The following is a 27,063-nucleotide window of genomic DNA, read 5'->3' as shown; positions in this document are numbered from 1 at the left end:
GTATTTAATCCAGTATTGCCAGTCTATAGGGAGAGTCCATGTGGACACTGCACTGTCACATTGGCCTCAGGATGTCCCAGAGTAACCCCGAGTGAAGCCTCTCCTTGTGTTGTTTCTACACCATCATTGCCCAAGCATCCAATCCAAACAGCTTGGAATCTAGAACTTTTGTCTCCCCCACCCCCAGCCCCAGATCTAGCTGCGTCCGTGTCTGTCCTCTTCTGTTGACACCGGTTTCCTGCTGCTGCTTTGGTATGCTATCACCCTAAAAGAAATTTTTAGTTGCTGTCTTCTTTCTGGTATCTTTTTGTAACAAGATCCTAAATCCTTGAATTTCTCAGTTCCCACAGTTAGATCCTAGCTTTTCTTCCCAGACCTCACCTAACCTCTTCTCAGTGTTCTCCCATATGTTCTCTCTTTCACTTCGCCTTCTTTGTGTGTAATAGTTCCTACTCTTTCTTAACGATCCTTTCACCTGTGTTGCCTTCAAGGCATAGTTGTGTAAAGTGTCTTCTACGTTGAAGACCAATTTATGCCCTGTGGCAGTAGATTGTAGTAAGTGTTAATAAGCCTCAAGTTCATGACACAGGTTACACAAATGTACTTCTCAGGGCTGCTGTGATGACACATATGAAATGAAGGCATTGGAGACTGCTCAGATCTTTGCCAGTCCTAAAAATGTGTTACTCTAATACTTTTGAATACATAGGACTTCCTGGTCAGTACTATTAGATTCTAGCCTGACTCCTCCCTCTTTCTTTCTTTCTTTCTTTCTTTCTTTCTTCCTTTCAGGTCTTTCTTAATCTATAACTGATGTAGAAGATAAGTAGGGAGTAAATAACTGGCCAAAAACAATAGTGTCAAACTTGGCTTTTTAAAGTATACCACCTCTACAAGGAGACTAATGGAGCCAACAGATCCGGGTTGGGGGGATGGGTGCTGCAGAGACTGACGCACCAACCAAGGACCATGCATGGTGAGGACCTAGACCCTCTGCTCAGATGCAGTAGGTAGGCAGCACAGTCTCCATGTGGGTCCCATAATAGGGGGAGTAGGAGCTTCCTGTGACAAAGACTCTAGTGCCCACTTGTTAATCACTTCCCCCTGGCAGGGCGGTCTTGCTCGGCCACAGGGGAAGAGGATGCAGGCAGTCCAGATGAGACTTGATAGGCTGGGGTCAGTTGATAGGGGAGAGGAGCTCCCCTTTCTGAAGACTAGGGGAGGAGGAGGGGAAGGAGGGAGGGTAGAACCAGGAGGCGATGAGGGAGGGGGCTACAATTGGGATGTAAAGTGAACCAATTTTTTTTTTTTTTTTTAATGTAAGGGGCTGGAGAGATGGCTTAATGGTTAAGAGCACTGACTGCTCTTCCAAAGGCCCCAGGTTTAATTCCCATCACCCACGTGGCAGCTCACAACTGTCTGTAACTTCAGTTTCCAGGGGACCTGACACCCTCACACAGACAAACATGCTGGCAAAACACCAATGTAAAATAAATAAAAATAAATTTAAAAAATAATTTTTTATTTTAATTTAATAAAGTGTTCCCCCACCTGTGACTTCATTGCCATGCACCTAATTGTGTGGTATGGTAGTCCCTGTGGGGCACTCAAGATAAAACAGTTCCCTACTGATGTGTGGAAAGATCTGTGTTCCATGGGCAAGACCCTAAGAAAAACCCAGGCTAAGAAAAGCATGAGGAGGAGCATTGACTCCTGAGATACATTAGTACTTTGCTCTAACAAGCCTGGTGTTGTTGAGTCTCCTTTCTGTCTTCCTTTGAATTCTTTTCTCTAAGACCAGAAACCTCTGGGAACTCTGGTCCAAGCATGTAACCACACTAATTCACATAAAATATGTCCAATCAGTTTGCACTCTTTGTTTTCCTTTTCCCACAACAAATGATTGCCATTTGGGACTATGTGTTCTTTTTGTTCTTTCCACTTACAATATACTCTCTTCCTGTACTACAAAATCCTTCTAGATCTGGGTCAAGGTCTGCTCTTTCCTTGAGACTCACGGGATATATTGTTTCATAATCTGCATGTAAGTTCTGTTATCAGATACAACTCATTTGAGCAGAACACAGCCAAGTTTTGTCTATCTCCTGTCTTTTCTAAGAATTGTAAGCTACCTAAATCAACACTTTTAAACTCATGAAGTATTAATATTAAGAAACTGAGGTTGGCCAGGCAGTGGTGGCACACACTTTTAATCCCAGCACTCAGGAGACAGAGGCAGATGGATCTTTCAGTTCAAAGCCGACCTAGTCTACAGAGCAAGTTCCGGGATAGCCAGACAGCCAGAGCTACACAGAGAAACCCTGTCTCAAAAAAACAAACAAAAACAAAAAACAAAAAAAAGAGGAGGAGGAGGAAGAAGAAAGAAGCAAATTCTAGGAATTTAATGAAAGTTTGAAAAAAGAATCCTAGCATTAATTAGCAAAATATAGTAATATGCCCAACACAAATATCTTTACAGAAATGTCAAACAGAATAACCCAAAGAGGGTGCTGCAGCAACAGCTTAGCAATTAAAAGTGGGCACTGCTGTTGCAGAGCGCCCGTTTAGTTCCCAGTGCCTCTGTCAAGCTGCTCACAACCACCTGTAACCCCTGCACATGCACATGCACACATAAATAAGTTGATTTGTTTTTTAGTGACCCAAAGGACTGTTGAAAACTACAGTATTTGCTTTCCTTTTGGAATTATACATCTGTGTTTTTGAAGTACATTGAACTTAAGATTTGGGAGTTTGAGCTCAAATATCAGTAATTCTTCAATGAAATTATCACTTTTGGACTTAAGCTTATTTATATGTAAAACAAAATAAAAATATATCAACATTATTATGATGGTAGCATTACTATACTGATACTGAGATAATGGAAGCAAAATACATTTAACATGCCTGACCGTAGTAGGCACACAATGCTTATTCATGCCTATCTATTGATCCTTAAGTTCTAATTCACTTCCTTAGGCCCAAAACCCTTCAGAAAGTGCTGCTGTTCCCAAAACTCTACCAGCCATCTTGCTCTGACGGTGGAGTCACGTGCCATGTGACAGTGTGTGTGAGCTCACTGGGTTCCCCCAACTCCATCCTGTACCACAAGCATTTTAAAACAAGCTCAGTGTTGGCTAAGACATGATGTTTCTTCCTACCCAATGTGAATTTGTGTGTGCCCAGAATTGAAGATAAATAAGACTTGCCCAGAGCAAAATGATGAAAATTATTTTGTATTAAAGCTCTCCAGCTTCTGCTTTTACTCCCTCAGCAGATTCAGCCATAGAAAGTTGTTTCTTTTCACTTTCCAGCTTTCTCTTCCTTTCAAAAACCAAAAGAGCTTAAGATTGGAGAGTTGGCTCAGTGGGTAAAATGCTTGGATATGAGTTTGTATCCCCCAGCACCCAATTAAAAACCAGGCATAATGTCACATGGAGACAAGGCAGAGCCTAGGGGTTTTCTTGTCAGTCAGGTCTGGCTGAAATGTTGAACTCTAGGTTCAGTGAAAGACCTTGTTAAAAAATTAGGTGAAGAAGAATTTAAGGAAGGGATTCAGACATCAGTGTGTAAGCACGTACATGCACACACACACACACACACACACACACACACACACACAGGAGAAAAATTATTTTATAAATGTTATATGAAATGTAACCATGTCATTTTACTATTGTGCCTATTTATGTCTCTTTTTTCCTATTTTGATACAGAATTTTTTTTATATGCATTGGTGTTTTGCCTGCATGCATGCCTGTGTGAGGGTGTCAGATTCCCTGGAACAGCTGTGAGCTGCCATGTGGGTGGTGGGAATTAAACCCTGGTCCTCTGGAAGAGCAACTATCGGTCTTAACTGCTGAGCCATCTCTCCAGCCCATAAACTGTCTTAATTACTGTGGGTTTGTGAGCCGTCTTTCTGGAAAACCGTGTTTCATTTGGTAGTATAAACATTAATTTAAAATCAGCTATTGGGAAAAGAACATAGAAAGGAGTGTGAATGAGTTAATATCTTCGCCTTTCATAAAACAAGAAAAAGTGTTAATCTTAAACCCTTTTCAATGGAAAATCTTTAGCATTACTGAGCCTAGATAATCATGTGGGCAACGCCACATGTCCCCATTCCTTAGCTTGCTCTTCTGTTGCACACGCTTGCTCCTTATTCCCACTAAACTAAAAGCGGGTTTGCCTTGAAGCAAATCTAGAGAAATTTTTAGAGAAGTTTCTAGAGGCTAGAAAGATAGATGTTGCTCTTGCAGAGGACCTAGGTTTGACTGCCGGTCTCTCCATGGTGGCTCACAGCCATCTGTCACTGCAGTTCCAGGGGACCTGATGCTGTCTTCTGACCTTCTCAACTACCAGGCAAAACACCCATATGCATAAAATAAAGGAAATCTTTTTAAAATATTAAAGAAGTTTTTATTAGAAGAAATGTTCAAAATTTAGTGCTTTCTTTAGTTTCTGTATTTGTTTTAAGCAAAGTTAGATTGGGGGCTGGAGAGATGGCTCAGAGGTTAAAAGCACTAACTGCTCTTCCAAAGGTTCTAAGTTCAATTCTTAATTTTTTAAAAAAAGTTAGGTTGAGTTATTTCTATTGAAAAGAGAACTGTAGGAAGGTACTTGGGTTTTTTTGGGTTTTTGGTTTTTTGTTTTTGTTTTTGTTTTTTTTTTTTACCTTGCTTTCTAATTAACACATAGAGAAAAAAAACACATAAAGGAATTCTGGAGTGTAATGGCCATTATATTGATGATTCTTATTTCCAAGAGTGATTTTTGAGTAGTTTTTAAAATTCTATATAGTTTTCTGTGTGTTTTTCTAATAAGTTATATAATTTTTATTAAATTAAAATTTGAAGTTATAATATTAAGGTTTTGTTTAATTGATTTCTGAGAATTTTCACTTTCAGGGTGCAGTTCTACCTCAAGAAATAAGTCAAGTAACTCACCCACATAAATCCGGCTTCAATGACAACAATGTCAAATATCAGCAAAGAAAACATGACCCTCACCGGAAATGTAAGTTTTAAGGTAGAAAAGTGTTTATGTGCTATCTGCTTTTGGTTGTTGGGGGTTTTTTTTTGTTTTTTTGTTTTTTTGTTTTTGGTTGTTGCTGTTCATTGGTTGCTTGTTGTTTAAACAAACAGCTTTGTTGAAATATATCTCATACTTGAAAATAAATTCACCAGGCAAGCTAGGTGGCCCTGCAGGTAAAGGCTCTTGCCGTTCAAGCCTGACAACATGAGTTCAATCCCCAGGACACACATGGTAGACGGAGAGAAACAACTCTCAGAGTTCTCCTCTGACCTGCATGTATACATGGTACGCATGCACATGCCACACAGATACACAGAGACACCAAGGATAACAGATAACATAGACCCATCATTTAAAGTCTGCAGTAGCCACGCATGGGGGCGCACGCCTGTAATCCCAGCACTCAGGAGGCAGAGGCAGGCGGATCGCTGTGAGTTAGAGGCCAGCCTGGTCTACAAAGAGAGTCCAGGACAGCCAAGGCTAACACAGTGAGACTCTGTCTTGAAAACCCAAAAAAAAAAATAAATAAATAAAGCCTACAATGATGAGGAAGGGGTAGACTATTAATGCTTTTGCAAATAGATGCCCAGTTGTTGCAGCACGGTCGTCAGAAAGACTGTTCTTCCCCTTTGCGTTCCCCAGGTTCCCTTACTAAAAGTCAGCTGACTGCATCTTTGTGGTGAGTTCTGAGCTGTGAGTCCCAGCCTGCTCATCTCTACGCACAGCGTGCTGTCCGTGCTGTCCTCCTTACGTTAGCTCTAGTGTTGCAGATGAAACAGTTTTGAGTCTCCCGGCTTTGTTTGCCTTTTTCCAGGATGGTTTCATTTATTCTGGGTCTTTGCATTTCCATATGAATTATTTTCATAGATCACATTGGATACAGTGTCTTCAACACTATCCCATTCGCCGCTCATGAACACAAATGTCTTTCCATTTGTCTAATTCTTTCTAATTTCTTCCACTGATACCTTACCATTTAGAGTACACAATACAAGTCTTTTAATACCATTATTGATGAAGCTATGTTAATTTTTGTTTTTAAAAACAAACAGGCAGCTGGGCATGGTGGTGCGCTCCTTTAATCCCAGCAGTGGGGAGGCAGAGGCAGGTGGATCTCTGTGAGTTTGAAGCCAGCTTGGTCTACAAATAGAGTTCCAGGATAGTCAGGGCTGTTACACAGAGAAACCCTGTCTTGGGAAAAAAACAAAAAGCAAAAAACAAACAGGCATCCTTGCCTAACCTTGACCTTAGAAGTAAACTTTCTGTCTGTTACAAATCAGTTCACTTAAATGCGTCTGCCTGTGCATGCAAAAACATGTGGGTGACATGTCAAGTATCTTCTTGGTCTTTCTCCACCTTTCTCACTTTTTATTACATTCATTTATTTGTTTTGTGGCATGTGTAGCAGTCAGAGGACAGTTTACAAGAGTTGGTTTTTTCTTCCACCATGGCAACAAGGACCTTTACACATTGAGACATCTTGCTGGTTCATCTACCTTTTTTGGTTGGTTTTTTGGTTCTGTTTTGTTTTTTCAAAATAGGTTTTCTTTTTGTAGCTCTGGGTGTCCTGGAACTTGCTCTATAAACTTGCTCTGCTGGCCTCAAACTCACAGAGATCCACCTGCCTCTGCCTCTCTGAGTGCTGGGATTAAATGTTGTTCCACCATGCCTGGCGTGCGTCTGTCTGTCTGTCTGTCTGTCTGTCTGTCTGTCTGTCTGTCTGTCTGTCTGTCTGTCTGTCTCTCTCTCTCTCTCTCTCTCTCTCTCTCTCTCTCTCTCTCTCTCTCTCAGATTTATTTAGGTATTTTATGTATGCAGTGCTCTATCTGCACATACACCTGCAGGCCAGAAGAGGGCATCAGATCCCAGTATAGATGGTTGTGAGCCACCGTGTGGTTGCTGGGAATTCAACTCAGGACCTCTTGGTAGAGTAGACAGTGCTCTTAACCGCTGAACCATCTCTCCAGCCCCTTCTGCCTCCTTTTTAAAGACAGAGTCTCTAAATCTGTAGCTCAGTTGGTTGAGTAGACTGGCTGGCCAGTGAGCTCCAGAGATCTTCTCATCTCCGCCCTTCTCCAAGAGCTGAGGTAAGAGATCCATGTTTCCAGTCCAGCTATTACGAGGTGCTGCTGCAGCTGACATGACACACTTCTGGATGAGCCCCGCCTGTCCTCACCACCAGATCCTTGATGAGTTATGCTTTTGTTTTTGTCTGTCCTGTTTCTGTTGGGATGATTTGTCGTGTATTCAATTTATCTGATGTGTCCAATTATATTTCCTATGCTGAGACAATGTTGGATTCTTATGATAAATTCTACTAGGTCATGGTTCATAACCATTTTGACACGTTTGAACAGTTAGATTGCTAGTGTGTTTAGAGTTTTTTGTTTTGTTTTGTTGTTTTTTTGTTTTTTTTTTGGTTTTTCAAGACAGGGTTTCTCTGTGGAGCCTTGGCTGACCTAGACTCGCTTTTGTAGTCCAGGCTGGCCTCGAACTCACAGCGATCCGCCTGCCTCTGCCTCCCGAGTGCTGGGATTAAAGGCGTGCGCCACCACGCCCGGCTCTGTTTTGTTGATTGTATATTAATGAGGGGTATTTTTAATTTAGGGATATCTTGGTAATGCTGGCCTCAGAAAAAACTGAAATTTAGGCCTTTTTATAATTTGAAGAGTTTTAGAAAGAATGGTAATATGTCCTCCTTAAATTGTTTGATAGAAATCACCAGAAAACCAACTGGACTTGAAACTTATTTCTTTTGATTTTCTATTATTCATTAGTATATTTTAGTTATAGCTATTAATATGGTTCTATCTATTTCCACGCATGCATACAACACTTGCAAGTCAAATCCAGCCTTATTTTATCGACTCTGCCAATGCACTAGCTTATTCAGCTAAAGATTGTATATTTAAGGCCGGGCGTGGTGGCGCATGCCTTTAATCCCAGCACTCGGGAGGCAGAGGCAGGCGGATCGCTGTGAGTTCGAGGCCAGCCTGGTCTACAAAGTGAGTCCAGGATGGCCAAGGCTACACAGAGAAACCCTGTCTCGAAAAAACAAAAAAAAAAAAAAACAAAAAAAAAAAAAAAAAAAGATTGTATATTTAATGAAAATGTACTAAACTTTTTCCTGAGATTGTTTCTTGTTTGTTTTTTGTTTGTTGGTTTTGTTTTGTTTTTTCGAGACAGGGTTTCTCTGTGTAGCCTTGACTATCCTGGACTCACTTTGTAGACCAGGCTGGCCTTGAACTCACAGTGATCCACCTGCCTCTGCCTCCCAAGTGCTGGAATTAAAGGTGTGTGCCACCACCACCCAGCTGAGATTGTTTCTTTACAATGATTTAGGTTTCCATACAGTGGATTATATGTCTCAACAAAGCCTTACTAATCATGTTTGTCCTCACATTTTCATTTCCTTTATAAAAGATTACTTTCTTTCTTTCCTGTCTGCCTTATTTCCTTCCTTTTTTCTTTATTCCCCCTTCTCATGTTCTTCTGCTTTCTTTATTCTCTTTCCTTTATATCTTCTTTTCTTTCTTCTCTTCTCACCTATTTTTTTGCTGCTGGTTGTGTGATGTTTTCATTGTTGTTTAACACAAGGTCTCCCGTAGCCCAGGCTTGCGGGACCCTCACTGTGTCCCTGATGATGGTGTGCCTGATCCTCCTGCTCCTGCTACCTAACTGCTGGCAACACAGGCACATGTCACCATGCCCAGTCGTTTAGCCTTTCCTCTCCACAGTGACTTAACAGTCCAGTAGTAAGGAGTTAAAAACTGAGTTATAGGGGGCTGGAGAGATAGCTCAATGGTTAAGAGCACTGGCTGCTGTTTCAGAGGACCTGAGTTCAATTCCCAGCAACCGCATAGTGGCTCACAATCATCTATAGTGGGATCTGATGTCATGCAGGTACACATGCAAAAGGATGGAGCACTCATATATACATAAATAAATAAATCTAAAAAATAATGAGCTATAGAATAACTATATAACTTAGTGTGTCTAATACAATAGAATATTGCTACCATTTTCATATCTTCATCTCCTTCATCACTATATTCTTTCATTTCGTAAGTCTTGGTTTGGGTTTGGTTTATTTGGGGGGGAGGGGTCAGGGGCGCAGTTCGAGATAGGGTTTCTCTGTGTAGCCTTGGCTGTCCCAGACTCGATTTGTAGACCAGGCTGTCCTTGAACTCACAGCAGTCCACCTGCCTCTGCCTTCCTGAGTGCACACATAAACACAAACACACATACACTCAAAAAATGAGGAAATTGTTAGTTTGGTTTTTGTTTGTTGGGTTTGTTGTTGTTGATGGTTTTGACACAGGGTTTCTCTGTGTAGCCCTGGCCCAGGCTAGCCTCAAAGTCAAGAGGTCTGCCTGCCTCCCCCTCCCAGTACTGGGATTAAAGGTGTACACCACCACCACCCGGCTTCAAAAATAAAACTTTTAAGAACTTTGTCTTCTATTCTCCGTTTATTTAGCCAATAGTATATCACTCATAATTTAATCTCACTAAATTACAATTCTGATCAGATTACTACCTGCTCAGAACCTTCCTGTGGTGTTTGCCATTGCGTACAACCTGATTCCACATGTCAGTATCCCCCACGTTGTGGCTCAGCTGCTTCATTAGTGCCACTAAGCTTAGTATCTGTCCTTAACCTCCTGCAGGGCTGACCCATTTAGAATTGCAGAAATACATTCCTTTCTGGTTTCACATCTTTTCTGGAGTCTCCCACCTCCAACATCCAATTCAGATGCCACTTTCCTTCCCCCATCTGATTATCTGCAGTTATCCTTCTCTGTCTCGCCTGGTCTTCAGTTCAAATGTCTTCTCATTTGGGGGTGTGCTTGGTGGTAGAGCACTTGCCTGGCATGGACCAGCACCGACAGCAGGGAGACGGGATGGCGAGAGGGAGGCACAGACACAGGAGGGAACTGTACACCTTCTTGAAATCTTTTAACCGCTGTTCTGCTACAGGGGAATACTTGATGAATTGAACTGGTGTTTAGTAGGCTCTTTCACGTCCCAAAATGTCTGTTGTTGTTTTTTTTTTCTCTCTCTAGTTAAGGAAGAATATGAGAGTCTGAAAGCTGAGTGTCAGAATCAAAAGTTGCCCAATAAACAGGTAATTTTTCTCTAAATGAAAATTTTAATAGCTGGATTTTTTAAATATACATGGTTGTATAGTATCTAAGTATATTTTGCAGCTTCTTCAACAATCTATAGGGAGTACAGTGAAAGCCATAGTCACAGTCACTTTGATGGATCGTTGCACAGCTGGAGTCAGGGTTCAGAAGAGAGACATCTGTCATCCTTGTTTTAACACTTAAGAGTTAGCCAGGTGTGGTGGCACACACCTTTAAGCCCAGCACTAGGGAGGCAGAGGCAGGCGGATCACTATGAGTTTGAGGCCAGCCTGGTCTGCAAAACAAATCCAGGACAGCCAAGGCTACACAGAGAAACCCTGTCTCAGGAGGAAAAAAAAAAAAGAGTACTGAAATCAGAGTTGTATGCCACTACACCCACCAGAATAATGTTTCTAATAATAAGGTAGGAAATGTAAGTTTGAGAGAAATAATGGTGCTAAAGCACAGTTAGGGTCTGGTATGGTTTGGTGTCCTCAAAGAGCTTTCTTCTTGGCCCTTAGGTAGAGGCTCCAGTCTTAAATTCTCATATGTTAGAAAGAAAAAGCTATTTTTTTTCCTTTAAAGATTGCTTATCACATCATGAGAGTTCTTCATGACCTCATCTGAAGCTGATTATCTCCTGATTGAGGAGGGGCTAGGGGCTGGGCACAAACTTAGAGTTTATATCAATGGTTATTGTCCATATTCACAACTGAAAGAAATATAAATCTTATTAATAGGCTAATGAAAAAAAGATAATTTTCCCTATTCAAGCTAGTAGTCCCTCTCCCTCTTGTTTTCTTACAGCATTAAAATAACCCAGTTCTTGGGGCTGCGCATTTGGCTCACTGGCTAAGGGCATTGTCTGCTCTTCACAGGACCTGGGTTCAGTTCCCAGCACCTACATGGTTGCTCAGTTACTTGGCATACACAGACATAAATGCATGTAAAACACCACACACATAAAAAGGAATAAATCTTTAGAGAAAGAATACAGTACATAAAGTGTTGTTTAATTTATGTAAAATACTGTTAAATAGTAACTATAAATTTACTTGCCCAAGAAACTTATTCTTTTTTATAGACTTCTGGGGCAGCTGCCAGATGTAATATTAAACTATTGAAGAGAAATGAAAGTCCAGGAGTCTCAGAAGCCCAGAAGATTGTGACTGGTTACCCATATGCTGTTGAGAAGGTAAATAAATAAATAGGTAAATCCTTTATTTGGTGTCTCTTCCTAAACTCTTACATCTAGGAAAATGAATGCATAAAAGTTGAATTTTTAGAGTAAAATCTAGCTTTTTACTATTTTCCACTTTTATCTTTATGCATAAATATTTCTTCTTTTAGCCTCACTCTGGAATTGAGAATCTTTTATCATCTTTGAATATCTCTAAGGAGAGTGAAGTACAGTTACCTCATCAAGAGGAGCCGGCAGATGAGGCGAATCTATCACCGCAGTCATTTGCTATGGTTCGTATGTTAAGCAGCTACATGTGCATACCCCATGCCTATGTTCAAAGTCTTTGTGTCCTGTTAGATGCTACCTTTCATCACTTTTATCATCATGTGAGGAAAGGCAAGATTACTTTGAGCAATTTAGCATTGGTATTTTACCCATATGTATGTCTGTGGATGTCAGCTCTTGGAGTTACAGACAGTTGTGAGCTGCCTTGTGGGTGCCAGGAATTGAACCCAAGTCCTCTGGAAGAGCTGCCAGTGCTCTTAACCACTGAGCCATCTCTCCAGTCCCTAGCCTTCTTTTTATGTTGTTGTTTTGTTTTGGTTTGGTTTGCTTCCTGAGAGAGGATTTCTCTTTAGCCTTGGCTGTCCCGGACTCGCTTTGTAGACCAGTCTAGTCTGGAACTCACAGAGATCCACCTGCTGCTACCTCATTGAGTGCTGGGATTATAGGTGTGCACCACCACGCCTGTCTTATGTTACTGTTTTTGTTTTCCCGTTAGACCATAGAGCCCTGTTGTTTAAACATTGCTATTGTTTGAATAGGTAAAAGTTAAATAGGATAAATATTATCTCTGTACTTTGAAATGTGAATGTTTTTTAGCCTTGACCATCTCTTTTTCTTAGACAAATTTAGTTAGCATCTTAATCTTTTTGTTTTGTTTTGTTTTTTGTTATTGTTGTTTTTTGTTATTTTTGTTTTGTTTTGTTTTTTAAGACAGGGTCTCTCTGTGTAGCCTTTGGTGTCCTTGACTCTTTTTGTAGACCAAGCTAGCCTCAAACTCACTGAGATCTGCCTGCCTCTGCCTCCCGAGTGCTAGGATTAATGGAGTGCACCACCATTCCCGGCTAGCATTTTAATCTTTAAGAGTGGAAGTTCTTCAAAAGAAAGAGCGAAGGCTGGGGAAGAAAAAAACTAGCCTCAAAAAATCAAGAAGAAAAAATAAATACGCTACATAAGCCTAACACTTACTTTCTTCCTACCCCATCTACCTATGAACCATTTTCTAAAAAGAAAGGAACACGGATGCTTAAAGAAATTCTAAAAATTGACAGCCCTGACACAACAGACAGGAAGAAGGACGTGAAGCCATTTGATGATGAAGTCGCCGTTCCTTCTAATAGAAGAGATGAGCATGGGCTGTCATCACATCCTAAGCCAAATAAGAAGGCAGGTGAGTTAACTGAGTGCTATTGCTAATAGTGATGTCATTTCCAAAAGCTTGGGTCATTTGGTTCCTTTGAAAAAAATCTATTTTGTTTCTTTGTTTGGTGTGTGTGTGTGTGTGTGTGTGTATAGATCAGAGGACAACTCTGGGGAGTCAGTTCTCTCCTAACATTGTGTATGTCCCAGACAGACATTGAACTCAGGTCATCAAGCTTAACAGCAAGCACCTTTACCCATTAAGCCACCTCACCAAACACATTTGTTTTTGTTTTGGTTTGTTTTTAACTAGGAGCTAGAGAAGTAGTTCAATAGTTAAGAGTACTTGCCACATATTTATGAAGATCTGAGTTCACATATAGCACACATATAACAAGCCAGTTAGCAGCTCATAAACAGCTACTGCTCCAGCTCCTAGGAAAGTAGAAACAGGTGGATTGCTCGGGCTTGCTCACTTCCAGCCTATCCAAGAAAATCAAGCCCCAGGTTCAAGAAGAGACCCTGCCTCAAAGGAATAGAAAGACAGTGATAGCAGAGAATAACATGCAATGCTATGACCTCCAAGTGCGTACAGACACACATAAATAAAGAACCAGGGCGGAGATGGCTCAGGGTTAAGAGAGTACACTCCACTTGCAAAGAGCCAGACAGATGTCAGTCCCAGCACCCATAGCAGGGAGCTAACAGCCAGTCACAGCCCCAGCTCAAAGGGACTCAACACCTCCTCATGCACCTGCCTTCATGTTCATAAACACACACACATGGAACACACACAGATAATTTAAAAATATCACAACAAATCTGTAAAAATTAAGTAGCCGGGCATAGTGGCGCACACCTCTAATCCCAACACTCAGGAAGGCAGAGGCAGGCAGATCTCTTGTGAGTTAGAGGCCAGCCTGGTCTACAAAGTAAGTCCCAAGACAGCCAAAAAAAATGAAGAAAGAAAATAAGTAGCTGCTCTTTGAAGCCTGTCATGGTGCCTCACGCAGGCTGTATCTGGCCTTAGGAGGCTAATGCAGAATTTCCATGAGCCCAAGGCCGGCCTGTGCTGCATAATTAGTTCCTGTTCAGCTGGGGCTACACAGCAAAACCCTATCTTCAGTAGCAATAATAATAATTGTTGTTGTTGTTGTTTTGTTAATAAAGCTTTTGTTTTGCTTGATTTTATTTTATATTTTTGGTCTCTTCCTTTTTTAAGATGGAGTCTCACTGTAGAGATATATAGTTCTGCAGTTCGAGCTCACCAAGAACTCTTTTTTGTTTGTTTGCTTGCTTTTTGTTTGTTTTTCAAGACATGGTTTCTCTGTGTAGCCTTGGCTGTCCTGGACTCACTTTGTAGACCAGGCTGGCCTCAAACTCACAGCGATCCGCCTGCCTCTGCCTCCCGAGTGCTGGAATTAAAGGCGTGCGCCACCACGCCCGGCCCCCTGACTTAGCTTTTTGAGTGCTGCAATTACAGGCCACCTTACTTTGCTTGGTTTTATTTGGGGATTTTTGTTTTGAGACAGAGTCTTACTTTGTAGTTCTGGTCTGGCTAGCCTAGAGCTCACTCTGTAGATAAGGCTGGGCTTGAATTTACAGAGATCCACTTGCCATCCCCCACCCCTTCCCTCAAGAGCTGGGATTAAAGGCCTATGCCACCTCACTTCAGCTGAGACTAATTTTTTAAAGCCAAATTTGGTGGTGGCTGGAGAGATGGCTCAGAGGTTAAGAGCACTGCCTGCTCTTCCAGAGGTTCTGAGTTCAATTCCCAGCAACCACATAGTGGCTCATAAACACCTATAATGAGATCTGGTGCCCTCTTCTGGTGTGCAGGTATACCTGTAGTCAGAATACTGTATATATAGTATTAAATAAATAGATATTTTTTTCAAAAATCCAAATTTGGTAAGGTACGCCTTTAATCTCAGCACTTAAGAGGCTAAAACAGAAAACTGTTTCAAGTTCAAGACCATCCCAAGGTATATAATTGGACTCTGTCCAAGATAATGAACTTTTTTTTGCCTGTATCACTTATAGAAATATAAATATGTAATCAAAATATTTGTAAGCTCTACATCTTCTTGTGACCACTTAAACTACTACAGATAAGTACACAAGCCTTCAAAGAGTGTCACATCCTTTTCCCTACGTAATTTAAAAGTGATTGTGTAACCTTGTCTCGGAAAAAACAAAACAAAAAAAGTGATTATGTATTAAATACACTTTCCCTTTCCTAAATATCTTTCCAGCTTATAAAATGAGCACAGTCATTCAGATAACTTATAAAGAGCATGATCTTACTGCCCCAGCTATCAAAATACCTACAATTAGGGATCTGCACCATCAGGCCTAGCTGTTTAACCTCTTTTCTGTGGGAAAGGTTCAAGGCTCTCATAGCTCAGCTGGTAGAGTGCCTGATGAGCATGTACAAGGCCCAGGGTTCAGTTCCCAGGGCTGCCTAGGGGTGGGAGGCTTTCGTGAATACCCCCGTATTCTCAGCCCTTGGGAGGTAGAGGCAAGAGGACAGAGGTCAAGACCAGCCTGGACTGGGTAATAAGTTCGAAGCTAATCTTAAATTTTATGAGACCTAGTCAAAAGTAGGAAGTAGGCGGTAAGTATGGTGGCACACCCTTTAATCCCAGCACTCTGGAGACGGGGCAGATGGATCTCTGTGAGTTGGAGGACTATGTGGTCTGCATAGGAAGTTCTAGGCCATACCTAGTGAGAGATCTTCTCTCAAAAGAGCGGCAGGTTCATTCTTCATTGACGTGTGCTTTTGTTGAGGTGCACTCCATCATGCCTAGTTGAAAAGTTTTATCTTGCCAGGCGTGGCGGTGCACACATTTAATCCCAGCACTCGGGAGGCAGAGGCAGGGGCAGGTGGATCGTTGTGAGTTCAAGGCCCGCCTGGTCTACAAAGCAAGTCTAGGACAGCCAAGATAACACAGAGAAACCCTGTCTCAAAAAAAAAATTATTTTTATCTTGGTAATTATCATTAATTAACTATATCCATCTAAATTTGCTTCTTGGTAATTTTTTTTAACCTTTCTATTGGTTCTTGGAGACAGAATCTTATTTTGTATCCCAGACAAGATTCAGACTGGTGACAGTGCTTCTACTTCAGGCTTACAGGAGCAAGCCACCACGCCCACCCTGTCACTTTTTAACCACTTAGCAGTTTTCTGTGTTGTCTACATAAAACTGCAGTACCCAGTGGTTTGGTCACTGTTCTGTTGCTGCCCCCCCTCCAATGACCAAGACACTGCTTATAAAAGGATTTAATTGTGGGCTTGCTTAACAGTTTCAGAGATTTAGTCCATAATTATCATGGTCCCACTCATGGCTCTAGAGCAGTGGCTGGCAGAGAGACAGCCTACCATGAGCTTTTGAAATCTCAAGCCCACGCCAAATGACATTCTTCCCCCAACAATCTTTCTAATCCTATCAAACAGTAATATTCCCTGGTGATTAAACATCAAATGTATTCACACCACACAACTGGATAGCCCGAGACCATTCTGTTAATATGGATATTCCCTTTCTTTCATGGTAGCATGCTATATGAACAAGCCTCACAGTACGAATGAATACCAACATGTTCCATCTGTGGACAGTGTATGTTGGCCGGGCCAGATCCCTCCTGTGTCCACACCAGTGACTGAGCTTTCCCGAGTTTGTTCCCTTGTGGGAATGCCACAACCAGATTTCTCCTTTCTGAGGACAACACAGGTATGGTATACTGCTGTTTGATGTCTACACAGATATAAATCTTTAACTGAGCATAACTGACTATAAATCTTTAGGTGGAAAAAATAGAGTGGTATTGAGGTTGTTTTGTGTGTGTGAGGCTTTTTGTTTGTTTGTGGTTTGGGAAGTTGGTGCTATTTTTTTCAGCAGCATTAGGAATTGAACTCAAGGCCTCACATGTAAGAGGCACATACTGTTACAACAGAATGTATAAGATCACTCCTAAAGCTCAGTAACTCAGAAGTGAGCAAGACATTTAAATAGGCATTTTTTTTTTCGAGACAGGGTTTCTCTGTGTAGCCTTTGCTGTCCTGGACTCACTATGTAGACCAGGCTGGCCTTGAACTCACAGAGATCCACCTGCCTCTGCCTCCCGAGTGCTGGGATTAAAGGCGTGTGCCACCACGCCCAGCTTTAAATAGGCATTTCTAATCTATAAAGGTAATATAGCGGGGCATTGCGATGCATACCTATAATCCAGCACTGGAAGCTGAAGTCAGCCTGGGCTACATATCAAGGTCTTGTCTCCAGGGGCTGGAGAGGCTCAGTGCTTAACACTGTCTGGGGCAGGGTGTGGTGGGGCACGCCTTTAATCCCAGCCCTCGGGAGCCAGAGACAGATCATTGTGAGTTCAAGGCCAGCCTGGTCTACAAGGCAACTCCAGGACAGCCAAGGCTACACAAAGAAACCCTGTCTCAAAAAGCAAAAAAAAAAAAAAATAGATAAATAAAAAGAAATGTTATACTAAGTGAAGCAAGCCACATGTCTGATGTACTTAAATAGTGGTTTCCATGGCTTGAATGGAGGGGAAATTATTGATTAATGAGTATAGAATTCATTTAGAGTTTTGGTTTGCATTTGGGTTTGGGTTTTTAGTTTTTTATTTGAGACAGGGTCTCTCTGTGTAGCCTTGGAAGAAGTTGGGTTCCTAGACAGATAATCTTACAGACATCTATATTTTCTGGTTTTAGACAATGACAGTTTGTCAGGTAAAATTGTCTAATGGCTTATTGGTCCACGGGCCACAGTGTCACTCTGAAAGTGAAGCCAAGGAGAGAGCTGCACTTTATGCTTTACAGCAACTGGTAAGAATCATTCATGAGTTCTCTACTAAGTTTTTTAAATTGGTGTGTGTGTGTGTGTGTGTGTGTGTGTGTGTGTGTGTGTGTGTATGAGAGATGGGGGGCGGGGGAGAAGACCAGAAGAGGGAAGGAGAGACAGAGACAGACCAGAAGAGGGAAGTCGGATAGATCCCCTGGAGCTAGATGCATCATGCATGCTGGATATCAAACTTCCATCCTCTGAGATAGCCTGTCCATTAGATTTTATTTTATTTTTTAAAGATTTATTTATTTATTATTATGTATGTAGTGCTCTGGCTGCACGTACACCTGCAGGCCAGAAGAGAGCATCTGATCACATTATAGATGCTTGTGAGCCACTATGTGTTTGCTGGGAATTGAACTCAGGACCTCTGGAGGAGCAGTCAGTGCCCTTAACCTCTGAGTCATCTCTCCAGCCCAATGTCTGTTAGATTTTAATTAGTCTCTCTAGAAGGTCTTGTTGGTTTTTGTCTTATAACTTTTAAATACTTGCACAGGGTTCCTTGGGTGTGAATTTTCCTTTGCTTCCACCAATATTTCCAAATTATCCTCCTGCTGTACCACCAGGAACCGTTCCTCCAGTTTTTTCCCAACCTTCAGGTAATAATTTTGCTTTTCTAAGTAATTATTCTTAAAGTATTATTTTCTCTAAATTCTTTTTAAAACTACATTTTTGTTGAAGTTTTCTCAGGGAGTTTAAATTATATTTAGTGTGTATACACATACATCAACATATCCCATTTTGGGGGTTTGGGATTTACTTTTTTTTTTTTTTTTGACAATGTCTCCAGACCAACTTTGAATTTCTAGTTTTTCTCCCTCTATCTCCTGAGTGCTGGCATTAAGGTGTACCCACCATACCCATACCCAATTAAAGAACGATCTTTAAAAATCAAAAAAGTTTACAATCTGCAGTTACCTTTTTTTTCTGCCCAAATTCTATTAAATTAAATAATAAGTAATTTTAAAAACAAAACCTCTGAGGATAAGTAAATAGAAAAAATGTCAGCAGACTAGAAATTTGAAAACAGCCGAGTGGTTGTGACTCACGCCTTTCATCCCAGCACTTGGGAGGCAGAGGCAGGCAGATCTCTCATTTGGAGGCCAGCCTGGGCTACAGAATGAGTTCCAGGGCAGCCAGTGCTACACAGAGAAACCCTGTCTCAGAAAAGAAAGAAAGAAAGAAAGAAAGAAAGAAAGAAAGAAAGAAAGAAAGAAAGAAAGGAAGGAAGGAAGGAAGGAAGGAAGGAAGAAAGGAAGAAAGAAAGAAAGAAAACAAAACTTGAAAACAGTTTGCAGTGAATAGTCAATTTAGCAGAGCAGGGTTCAGGGGCAAATCACAGCCCTGGAGTAGAGGATGCAAGAGTTCTTCATCCTCCTCACAGACTGCACTTGCCAGGTATATGCAAAGCCCTGGGCTTAATCTCTAGCTCTGTCTGCAGAACTAGAAAAATGAAAACAAGATTTATGAAAAAAGAATAAATGCTGGGCTTAGTGGTGCATGCCTGTGATCCCAGCACTCTGTGAGGCAGAGGCAGGTGGATCTCTGTGAGTTCAAGGCCAGCCTAGTCTACAAAGTGAGTCCACAGCTACACAGAGAAACCCTATCAAAAAAAAAAAAAAAAGAAAGAAAAGAAAAGAAAAAAGAGTAATTGAAAACAATGTTACTGTTACTTCCTGTTGCTGCAGTAAAGCATTTTGGAAAAAAAAAAAGGCATCTTGCAGGAGTTAGTTTAGCTTACTGATCCAGGAGAGGCACGCCTGATGACAGGGAGGCATGGTGACAGACGGTGGTGGCCAGAAACTGAGAGATCACATAATCAAGTACAGGCTTGAAATAGAGAAAGCAAACTGGATGTGGAGCAAAGCTATAAACTCAAAGCCTGCCCCCAGGGACATACTTTCTCCAGCGAGACTACACTTCTGAAGGGTCCATAACCCCAAACAGCACAACACACTGGAGAGCAGGTGTTCAAATATGTGAGCCTATGGGGCATTCTGCTCTGGCTTCTGTGGGCGCGTGGCTGTCCCATAACACAAATTGCATTTACAATACTAGAACAGAGAAAACTCTTCCTGAGCTTTGGGGCTTTGTGTATGTTCATCTCACTGTGGAAGAAACTTAGCATTTGGTAAAGTGATTTGTGTCTTTGTTTCCAGGCCTTTCTTAAGGAATCACTTCATGATCATGTGTGTGTGTGTGTATATATATATCTGCAGTTCTGAGGCTAGTTCAGGGTTCTAAGAAAGGACCTCAGGAGTGAGTGATATAGACAAGATTAGTTACAGTTGCCAGATGAGGTGGAGAAGCTAAAAGGGCTGATAGAGAGGAGTCTTAATCTCTGGATCTTGGTTTTTGACAGCCAATATAATGCCTTCATCGTCTCATTTCTTTGGCTCAGTGCCATGGAGACCACCAGTGCCAGTGGCTGGGAAGGCCTTCCATCATCCTTCATATCCTGGAACCGTGCCCTTGGCTGGAGGAATGCCAAGCGGGGTGCACAATCAGTTCATACCTCTGCAGGTGAGAGCTGCAGACAATTGTAGTTTGAACAGTTACTTCTTTTCTTCTTAATATTCAGAACAAACTATTGATAAAAATTTATCTAGTTAGTACTGACTAGAAATCTTGTGTATATGAACTAAGCTGGCCTCTCTGGTCTTAGTTTATGTTCTAATAAGGATAGCAAGTAATATAAATATCTTTTAAAGATTTATTTTGGTTTAATTATGTGCATGGGGGAGTGTAATAGATAATTTGTTAATTCATAGGGCTTTTCTAGTCACCTGTTCTAGCTCCCAAATAAAAGACACAGAGATTTATTAGATTTATTAATAATCTTTAGATTCAGTAACTGGGCAGATATTAATCCTCTAAGCTAGACTGGCTACTTTCTAGCCATAGGCCCCAAGTTACTTGCCATATTTGTCCTGTCTGGGCTGTTTCTCTTCCATCAGTCTAGCTCCTCTTGATGATGCCCCCCCCACTCTTTCTTTTTCTCCTCCTCTTCCCCTCTTCCTTCTGGTCCCCCCCCACCTGAGACCCTAAGCCTGGGAACGGAAGTTCTTGCCTACCTCTCTCCTGCCCAGCTACAGGCTGTCCAGCTTTTTTATTAACCAGAGATAATTGGGGAGAAAAGTTTATAGAACATTGTTCAGAGTGGCAATGCACTCATCTGGACTGCAGCCAGATCTCAGGGCCCAGAATTCAGCATTTGTACACATAGAGCACCAGACCAACCCCCAACAGGGCAGGGTATGTGTAGACAAGCTCAGGTGCCCTGGGAGGCCAGAGGTATTGTAGCCCCTGAAGCAGAGTTACAGCCCAGCAAATATGGATGCTGGGGACCAAACCCAGATCCCCTGCAGGAGCAATGCACTCTCATCTGCAGAGCCATTTCTCCAGCCCCTATTGCAAGTATGTTTTTGCTATTAGTAGGTGGAAGTCAAAAACCAGCAGTGAATAGCAAATATTAGTAGCCTGGTTTATGGTGTTTTCTAACACAAGCGTGTGTGTGTGTGCACACGTGCGTGCATGTGTGTGCATACATGTGCATGCGTATGCCTAGATTGTTAGTTAATAATGCTTTTATTCCTTAAAGGTTACAAAAAAAAGAGTTGCAAACAGAAAGAATTTTGAGAATAAGGAGGCCCAGAGTTCTCAAGCCACACCACTTCAGACTAGCAAATCAGGGTCTTCTGAAGCCACCAAAACGATTCCACAGGAAAGTCCATCAGCCTCTTCAGCATCCTCTCAGGCTGCGCAGCCTGCATCTTCTCAAGTTGAAACTGCCTCCCAAGGCCGTGCTGTGCCCCACCCGAAGTCAACGCCAAGCTCCTCAAGAAGAAAATCAAGGAAACTGGCTGTCAACTTTAGTGGTTCTAAGCCTTCTGAATAAATTTGGTACCTAGGAATTCATTTTCCTTATCTCCATCTACCTTTTTATAAATTGATATCTATATGTCAGAAATATATTATTTTAGGATATGTTTAGATTGAATATTTTTTATTTTTAAGTTATCAGGCACTTTTCATGCTATTTAAGACTATATATCAAATTGTGCACTTTAAGTATGTGCAATTTGTTGTACATCAGTGATACCTCAATAAAGCTGTAAAAAAAAATAGATCAAATTAAATCTTGTATTAAAATAAATATCAAACTGGGCATGGTAGTAACCTGTAACACTCATGCGTGAGAGGCTGAGACAGGATTGCCATATATTCAAGGTTTTCCAGGGCTTCACAGTCAGTCCCTGGCCATCCTGAGACCCTGCTTCAAAAACCAAAAAATACGTATCAGTGGGCTAAATGTTGAAATGCAGCACTCTAACCACTGACTTCGTCATTAGAAGTACCCTTGAGCTATAAATTACTCATCATGTTGTTATCATAACAAGCTTTTTTACACTATTATTGAGGGATAACTAAATGCAGCATGAATTAGGCCTCATAATTTCCTAAATGTGGTTTTTATCTCTTTTTAATGATGTAGCAACACGACTGGGAGAGTGGCCCTTGCACGGTCATCACATCAGTCTGTTGCCAGAGTTGGTCAGTCCTCGGGTGCTGTGGAGCCAGCACACTGGCTGGTGCCACCAGAGTTGCTCTGCTCTAAATCTTGTACAAAAGCAACTTTAGAAAGTTCAGAGTGTTCATCTGACTAATTTGAACTAGGAATAGCGGTCTAGATTGGAGAAATGATGTTTTGGTTTTATTTTTAGATTACTCAAGAACCAGCATTAAGAATTTCTAATAAAATTAAGTTTCAAAATCTCTACAGGGTACAGTGATTAAAAAATCAGTCTTCAAGTAGAGAACAGTACAGAGTGTCAGGCACTGTTCTTTTTTAGGCTTCTTAGGTTCTGCTTGGTTGGTTGGTTGGTATTTTTTCCTTTGAGACAGGATCTTGCTGTGTAGTCCTGGCTGGCCTAGTACTCATAGCAATCCTCCAGCCGTGCATCACCACACCCACTTGTGCAGCTTTTTCTCTGCTTGCTTCACATGTGTGAAACCTCACTGTGGGTCCATGTGCAGAGCCTCCCTGCACTGGTAATACTTTAAACTTTTTAGGACATCCAAGATGTATGTTTATGTGGCCATTACTGCCTGCCTGCTCCATTCCAGCTGTTCAGCACCTGCTGAGCCACTCAGTGGCACCACGTTTTGTCTCGCATGTCACTCGTGGATGCGTGCTATTCACACTGTTGAAATGATTTGGAATTTAAAAAATTTTTCTCAATGACATCAGGGCCTGCATTTATATATAAACATATATTTATCTTTTAGTTTTGTGATATGCTTATATTTTTAAGGAGTAAATTGATCATACTTTTTAAAAAGTAGGAACCAGTCTTAATATGGAGCCACTTATTGCTGTGTGTGATTTTATTTAGCTCATGGAAAACTCTGCCATACGTCTTAAAATAGTCTTACTGTTTTTTAAATGCTAGTGTTGAACTTGATGAACTCCTTTCTCTGCTGACTTCAGTGTTTCTCTGAGTGCCGGCAGGGTAGATGTGTAATAGTAGTGCCTTTAGTATTAAATGATCGTTATCTTTATTTTCTATGGTCATGTGAATTTTTGTAATTTTGTTTTCTGTTAATAGAATTTAAGCTGTTTGCAGTGCCCAGCACTTACTCCCTTACAGTGGGACCCTGTGGGTAAGGCCCATGCTTGTCTCCAGTGCCTCACAAACTCTGTTTTCAAGGGAAATATCCGATGGAGACACAGGGGGAAGTTGAGTTGTGACAATGTGATGGCAACTCCTTCTGAGAACTTTGTACTGCTTGTTACCTCACTTCACGTTTACTCTGCCATTCACTAACTCGAGTGAGATAATTCATGTTCAACTGTGTTCCCTGGCAAACACAGAGGAAGTTGTTCTTTTGAAAATTCTGTGAGAAATTTTAATAAACATGCCATTGAATCTGTGAGGATATTTCTCTAAAATCTGAGCACAACAAACTAAGTAACTCTGTATGGAAAGCCAATAAGAATTTTTGACCTTCCTCTTAAACCAAACAAACAAACAAGCAAAACAAATTCTAAGGGTCAAGCTTGAAGAGAAAATAAGAGAAGATTCCATATTGGCAGATACAGAGTAGTGAGGTACTCTCTGTTCCGGGCCCCTCACAGCCCTGTTCAAATGCAGGCCTGATACGTGTGCAGCCTCTGGAAGGTGCGAGAGGCCAAGACTTGTCTTAACAGCAGCATAGCTATGAGGACAGTGGATCTGTTGTCACGTGTGTGCAGGGGTCTGGCACATCTCTGAAACAGCTGGACTGTGGCAACCATACAGTTTTCCCTTTGGGATAGAGCAGGCCAAAACCACCCTTAAGCTTGTAAAATATGCTCAGCCAGCTATTGGCTCTAAGAATTTTGGGTGGAAATGGTGGACTTTGGTGACAGAAGGAAAAAATCTCCCAGATTGTCTGTGTTTCCTTGTACCTAGAAGTGTTATTTGATTCAACCTTCCTCTCCTCACCGGAAATTGTTGTAAATATCCTTGTTGAGCACGTCTTTATTTTTCAAGCAAATTAAGTTCATCTAAAGATTGACCCTCTCAGCCATTGTTCCTTTCCACAGTTTTGTACGTTACCTGGTCATTGCCCTCGTTTTATAATTTAGCAGATAAAATGCGTTCATTGGCTTAAACACTTGAGAGACTAAAGGCTTAAACGTCTAAACCTCTGTTGTATCAAAAAAAATTACTCATCTGAATCTTAGTTTCAATTTAAGATTTCCCTTCTCTGGGCACGGTGGCGCACATCTCTATCGGCAGCACTCGGAAAGCGGCCGCAGGAGGACTGTGAGGTCAAGGCCAGCTTGGGCTACATAGACCCTGGCTAGAAAGAAAGATTCTCCTTACTTTTCAAAGCAGTAAGGAATAAAGCCTGGAGGGCCCCCTCCTCCCCTGACGAGCAGAACAAAGGACGTTGGTGCCGCCTCTCTGCTGCAGTGTTCTCTCTCCCCTGATCGGACGCTTGCTGTGTCTAGATAGTTCCAGATTCTTGGTTCTCAGTTCTCAGGGAAGGAGGCAAAGAGAGGGAGCCAGGTAAGATGCAGTAGTGTCTGCAGACTTCCATGTACCTTTTTAGCTCAAGAAGATAAACTATGGGGTCATTTTATTCACTCCCTTCTTTCCATAGCTGTTGTATTTGTATCAACAAATACTTTTCTAGTTTCCACCTTGTGTGACGGAACCCCATGGCTCTCCACTGAAGGAGGCTCCCACATACTTCTTCTCTGAGGAATTGTCTTGGTACCATCTGGCTTCCAGCTCTGCATTTTGCTATAGAAGAGAATTTGTTAGAAATTTCGATGAAAGGTATCCTGTATCTTTTTGTTTTTTAAATTGGTCACACACACACACACACACACACACACAAAATCATTATTTTTTTAGAGATAGGGCCAGGACTCAAACTGCAGCTGTTTGTGTGCATTTTATGTTGGTGGTGGTTGTTGTTTTCAACAAAGTGGTCTTTTTTTGCAGGTATTCTCTTTGCTTGTAAAAAACAAAGCTTAAGTTTTTAGTGTCTCTCAGACTGACTTAGTTCGTATTCCTGTTCAGACATCCTCACTTTCTGCCAGGGTACAGCAAGAGACAGCTGGAGAGCAGCGGCAGCTCTCCTGCAACAAGGGAGAGCAGACAAGCAGCGCCACCTTTACCATAACACGCTGTGTAACTCACCCAGGAGAAAATAGTCCAAGTGTCAAGAGTGGTGAGGACCCCCTGCCTGTGGGTAAAAACTCCAGCACAGCTGCTGAAGAAGACTGCTCTCCAGGGGCTACAAGCTGGCCTGGAGAGGTTGATCTTCTCACCAGCTGGCCCATTACTGCCAGTTATTGCAGCAGGTGATGGTCTTTGTAGCTGCTTGTTTCTCTCAAAATGATGGGGTGAGAATTTGCTCCACGGCCTGCTTTAAGTGCTTACTCTTGCTCACCCGGGCTTTGTCTCTCTTCCCCCTCTTCACTCCATTCTCCTCCCTCTTGCTGCACCGCCCTCCCTCCTTCAGTCCCCCTGCCTCGGCCTTATAAATTCTGAGGTTACAGAATGTGGTACCATGCCCAATATGCTTTAAGCTCTGTTAATCCTGCCTTTCTTTTACAGTTGCAGGCTGGAGGGTAGGGGGATTTTTGTTTTGTTTCTGTTGTTGTTGTTTGTTACTGAGACAGGGTTCCTCTGTGTAACAGAGCCCTGGCTGTCCTGTAACTCCATATGTAGACCAGGCTGGCCTTGAACTCACAGAGATCCACTTGCCTCTGCCTACCAAGTGCTGGGACTAAAGGGGAGAACCACCATTGCCCAGCTAGATTTTATTTTTTAACCTTTTGTGGGGAGGGGCTCAAGAATCTTGTATTTTCTTTTGCCTGCATAAATTACTTTTGAGTGTTTTCACTTAACTTTTGAGTGATCTAAGGTGTGCTGTGTAGTAAAGTGTTTAACATTTTCTTCATTTAAATACTGTGATTTCATACGTATCTATCTTCCTTGATTTCTTTCGTCATGTAACTATTTTGTAAATAACTGGAATTTTTCATTAGATCTTAGACAGAGCAGTATTTTATTAAAAATTCCAAAGGGAAGACTTCTTTGTGCTCATTTTGTAATTTTTATTTTAAATATCTTTACATTGTATGTCAATTGCAGTTAAAGATTTTTTAACTTCATGGAATGTACTCCAAATGTATTTTTATGTTGTACATTTGTAAATTCATAGCACGAAGTTAGCCTCAAAATGTTGTGCAAAGGGATTTTTAACATGCAAATGTCACTGAAGGTCTAGACATTTATTTTTAAGTGTTAAATGCTCTGTGGGTTTGATTAAAGACTGAATGACGGCACAAGTGCTTGTTCTTTACTGTTCTGTGCATTAACATGAACACTGGAAGTGTCAGCTTTTATCTCAACCCTGCTGTGCTTAAGATTTAGTTGGAGTTTTTCTTGTTTTAAGTCAGGGCCTCATTTCCCACGCTGGTATCAAAACATGAGATTCTCCTGTCTCAGACTCCAGAATGCTAGTGTCACAGGCCTGTGCCACCATGTCTCACCTGAGTGTCCTTTTATTTCTCAGTCTGCTGCTCCATTTCTGTGTTAGCTCATCATGTTTGCTGGAAATCTGAATTACAGAATCAGAGGGTATCACTGACATCTTGGCTCTATATCTTACTATTTGTAAGTATGTCACAGACAAGTCATGTGAAGTTTTTGTTCGGACTTTGCACCCCCTAAAGGAAGGAAACAGAGACCCTTCCCCAAGGTCTACCTGGGTAAGTGACGGAAGAGAAAAGACCCAGAAAGACTGATGTCTTGTGTTCTTTCTCATCTGAGCCTCCTAGCTCTGAATCTTCAGATGTGAATACATGGCCTGGAGTAACTGCAGCAGCCAGGAAAAGTGAAAGGGGACCGTTGTTATAATAAATTGTATCGATT

The 27,063-nt window shown here is 41.6% G+C and overlaps 1 protein-coding gene across 3 annotated transcripts in view; it reads left to right on the top strand.

The window, feature by feature from the left end:
* The window catches only part of XRN1 (5'-3' exoribonuclease 1), a 108,107-nt gene extending 81,630 nt beyond the window's left edge, over positions 1-26,477 (top strand). The window contains exons 33-43 of one of the 3 annotated variants that reach the window (XM_084751735.1): positions 4,908-5,016; positions 10,098-10,159; positions 11,245-11,355; positions 11,511-11,633; positions 12,637-12,796; positions 16,326-16,501; positions 17,491-17,604; positions 18,120-18,222; positions 19,986-20,146; positions 21,225-21,526; positions 25,221-26,477. In XM_084751735.1, coding sequence (XP_084607861.1) covers positions 4,908-5,016; positions 10,098-10,159; positions 11,245-11,355; positions 11,511-11,633; positions 12,637-12,796; positions 16,326-16,501; positions 17,491-17,604; positions 18,120-18,222; positions 19,986-20,146; positions 21,225-21,521 — 1,416 coding nt within the window. In that variant the 3' untranslated portion in view covers positions 21,522-21,526; positions 25,221-26,477. Of the gene's footprint in view, positions 1-4,907; positions 5,017-10,097; positions 10,160-11,244; positions 11,356-11,510; positions 11,634-12,636; positions 12,797-16,325; positions 16,502-17,490; positions 17,605-18,119; positions 18,223-19,985; positions 20,147-21,224 lie in introns of all 3 variants that reach the window. The other 2 variants (XM_084751736.1, XM_084751734.1) reach the window with 2 other exon arrangements.
* Positions 26,478-27,063: the final 586 nt, after the last annotated feature.

Source organism: Acomys minous, assembly GCF_964271855.1.
Source record: "Acomys minous genome assembly, chromosome: 13".
In the NCBI taxonomy this organism is placed as follows: Eukaryota; Metazoa; Chordata; class Mammalia; order Rodentia; family Muridae; genus Acomys; species Acomys minous.
This window is presented reverse-complemented; position numbering and strand designations above follow the sequence as displayed.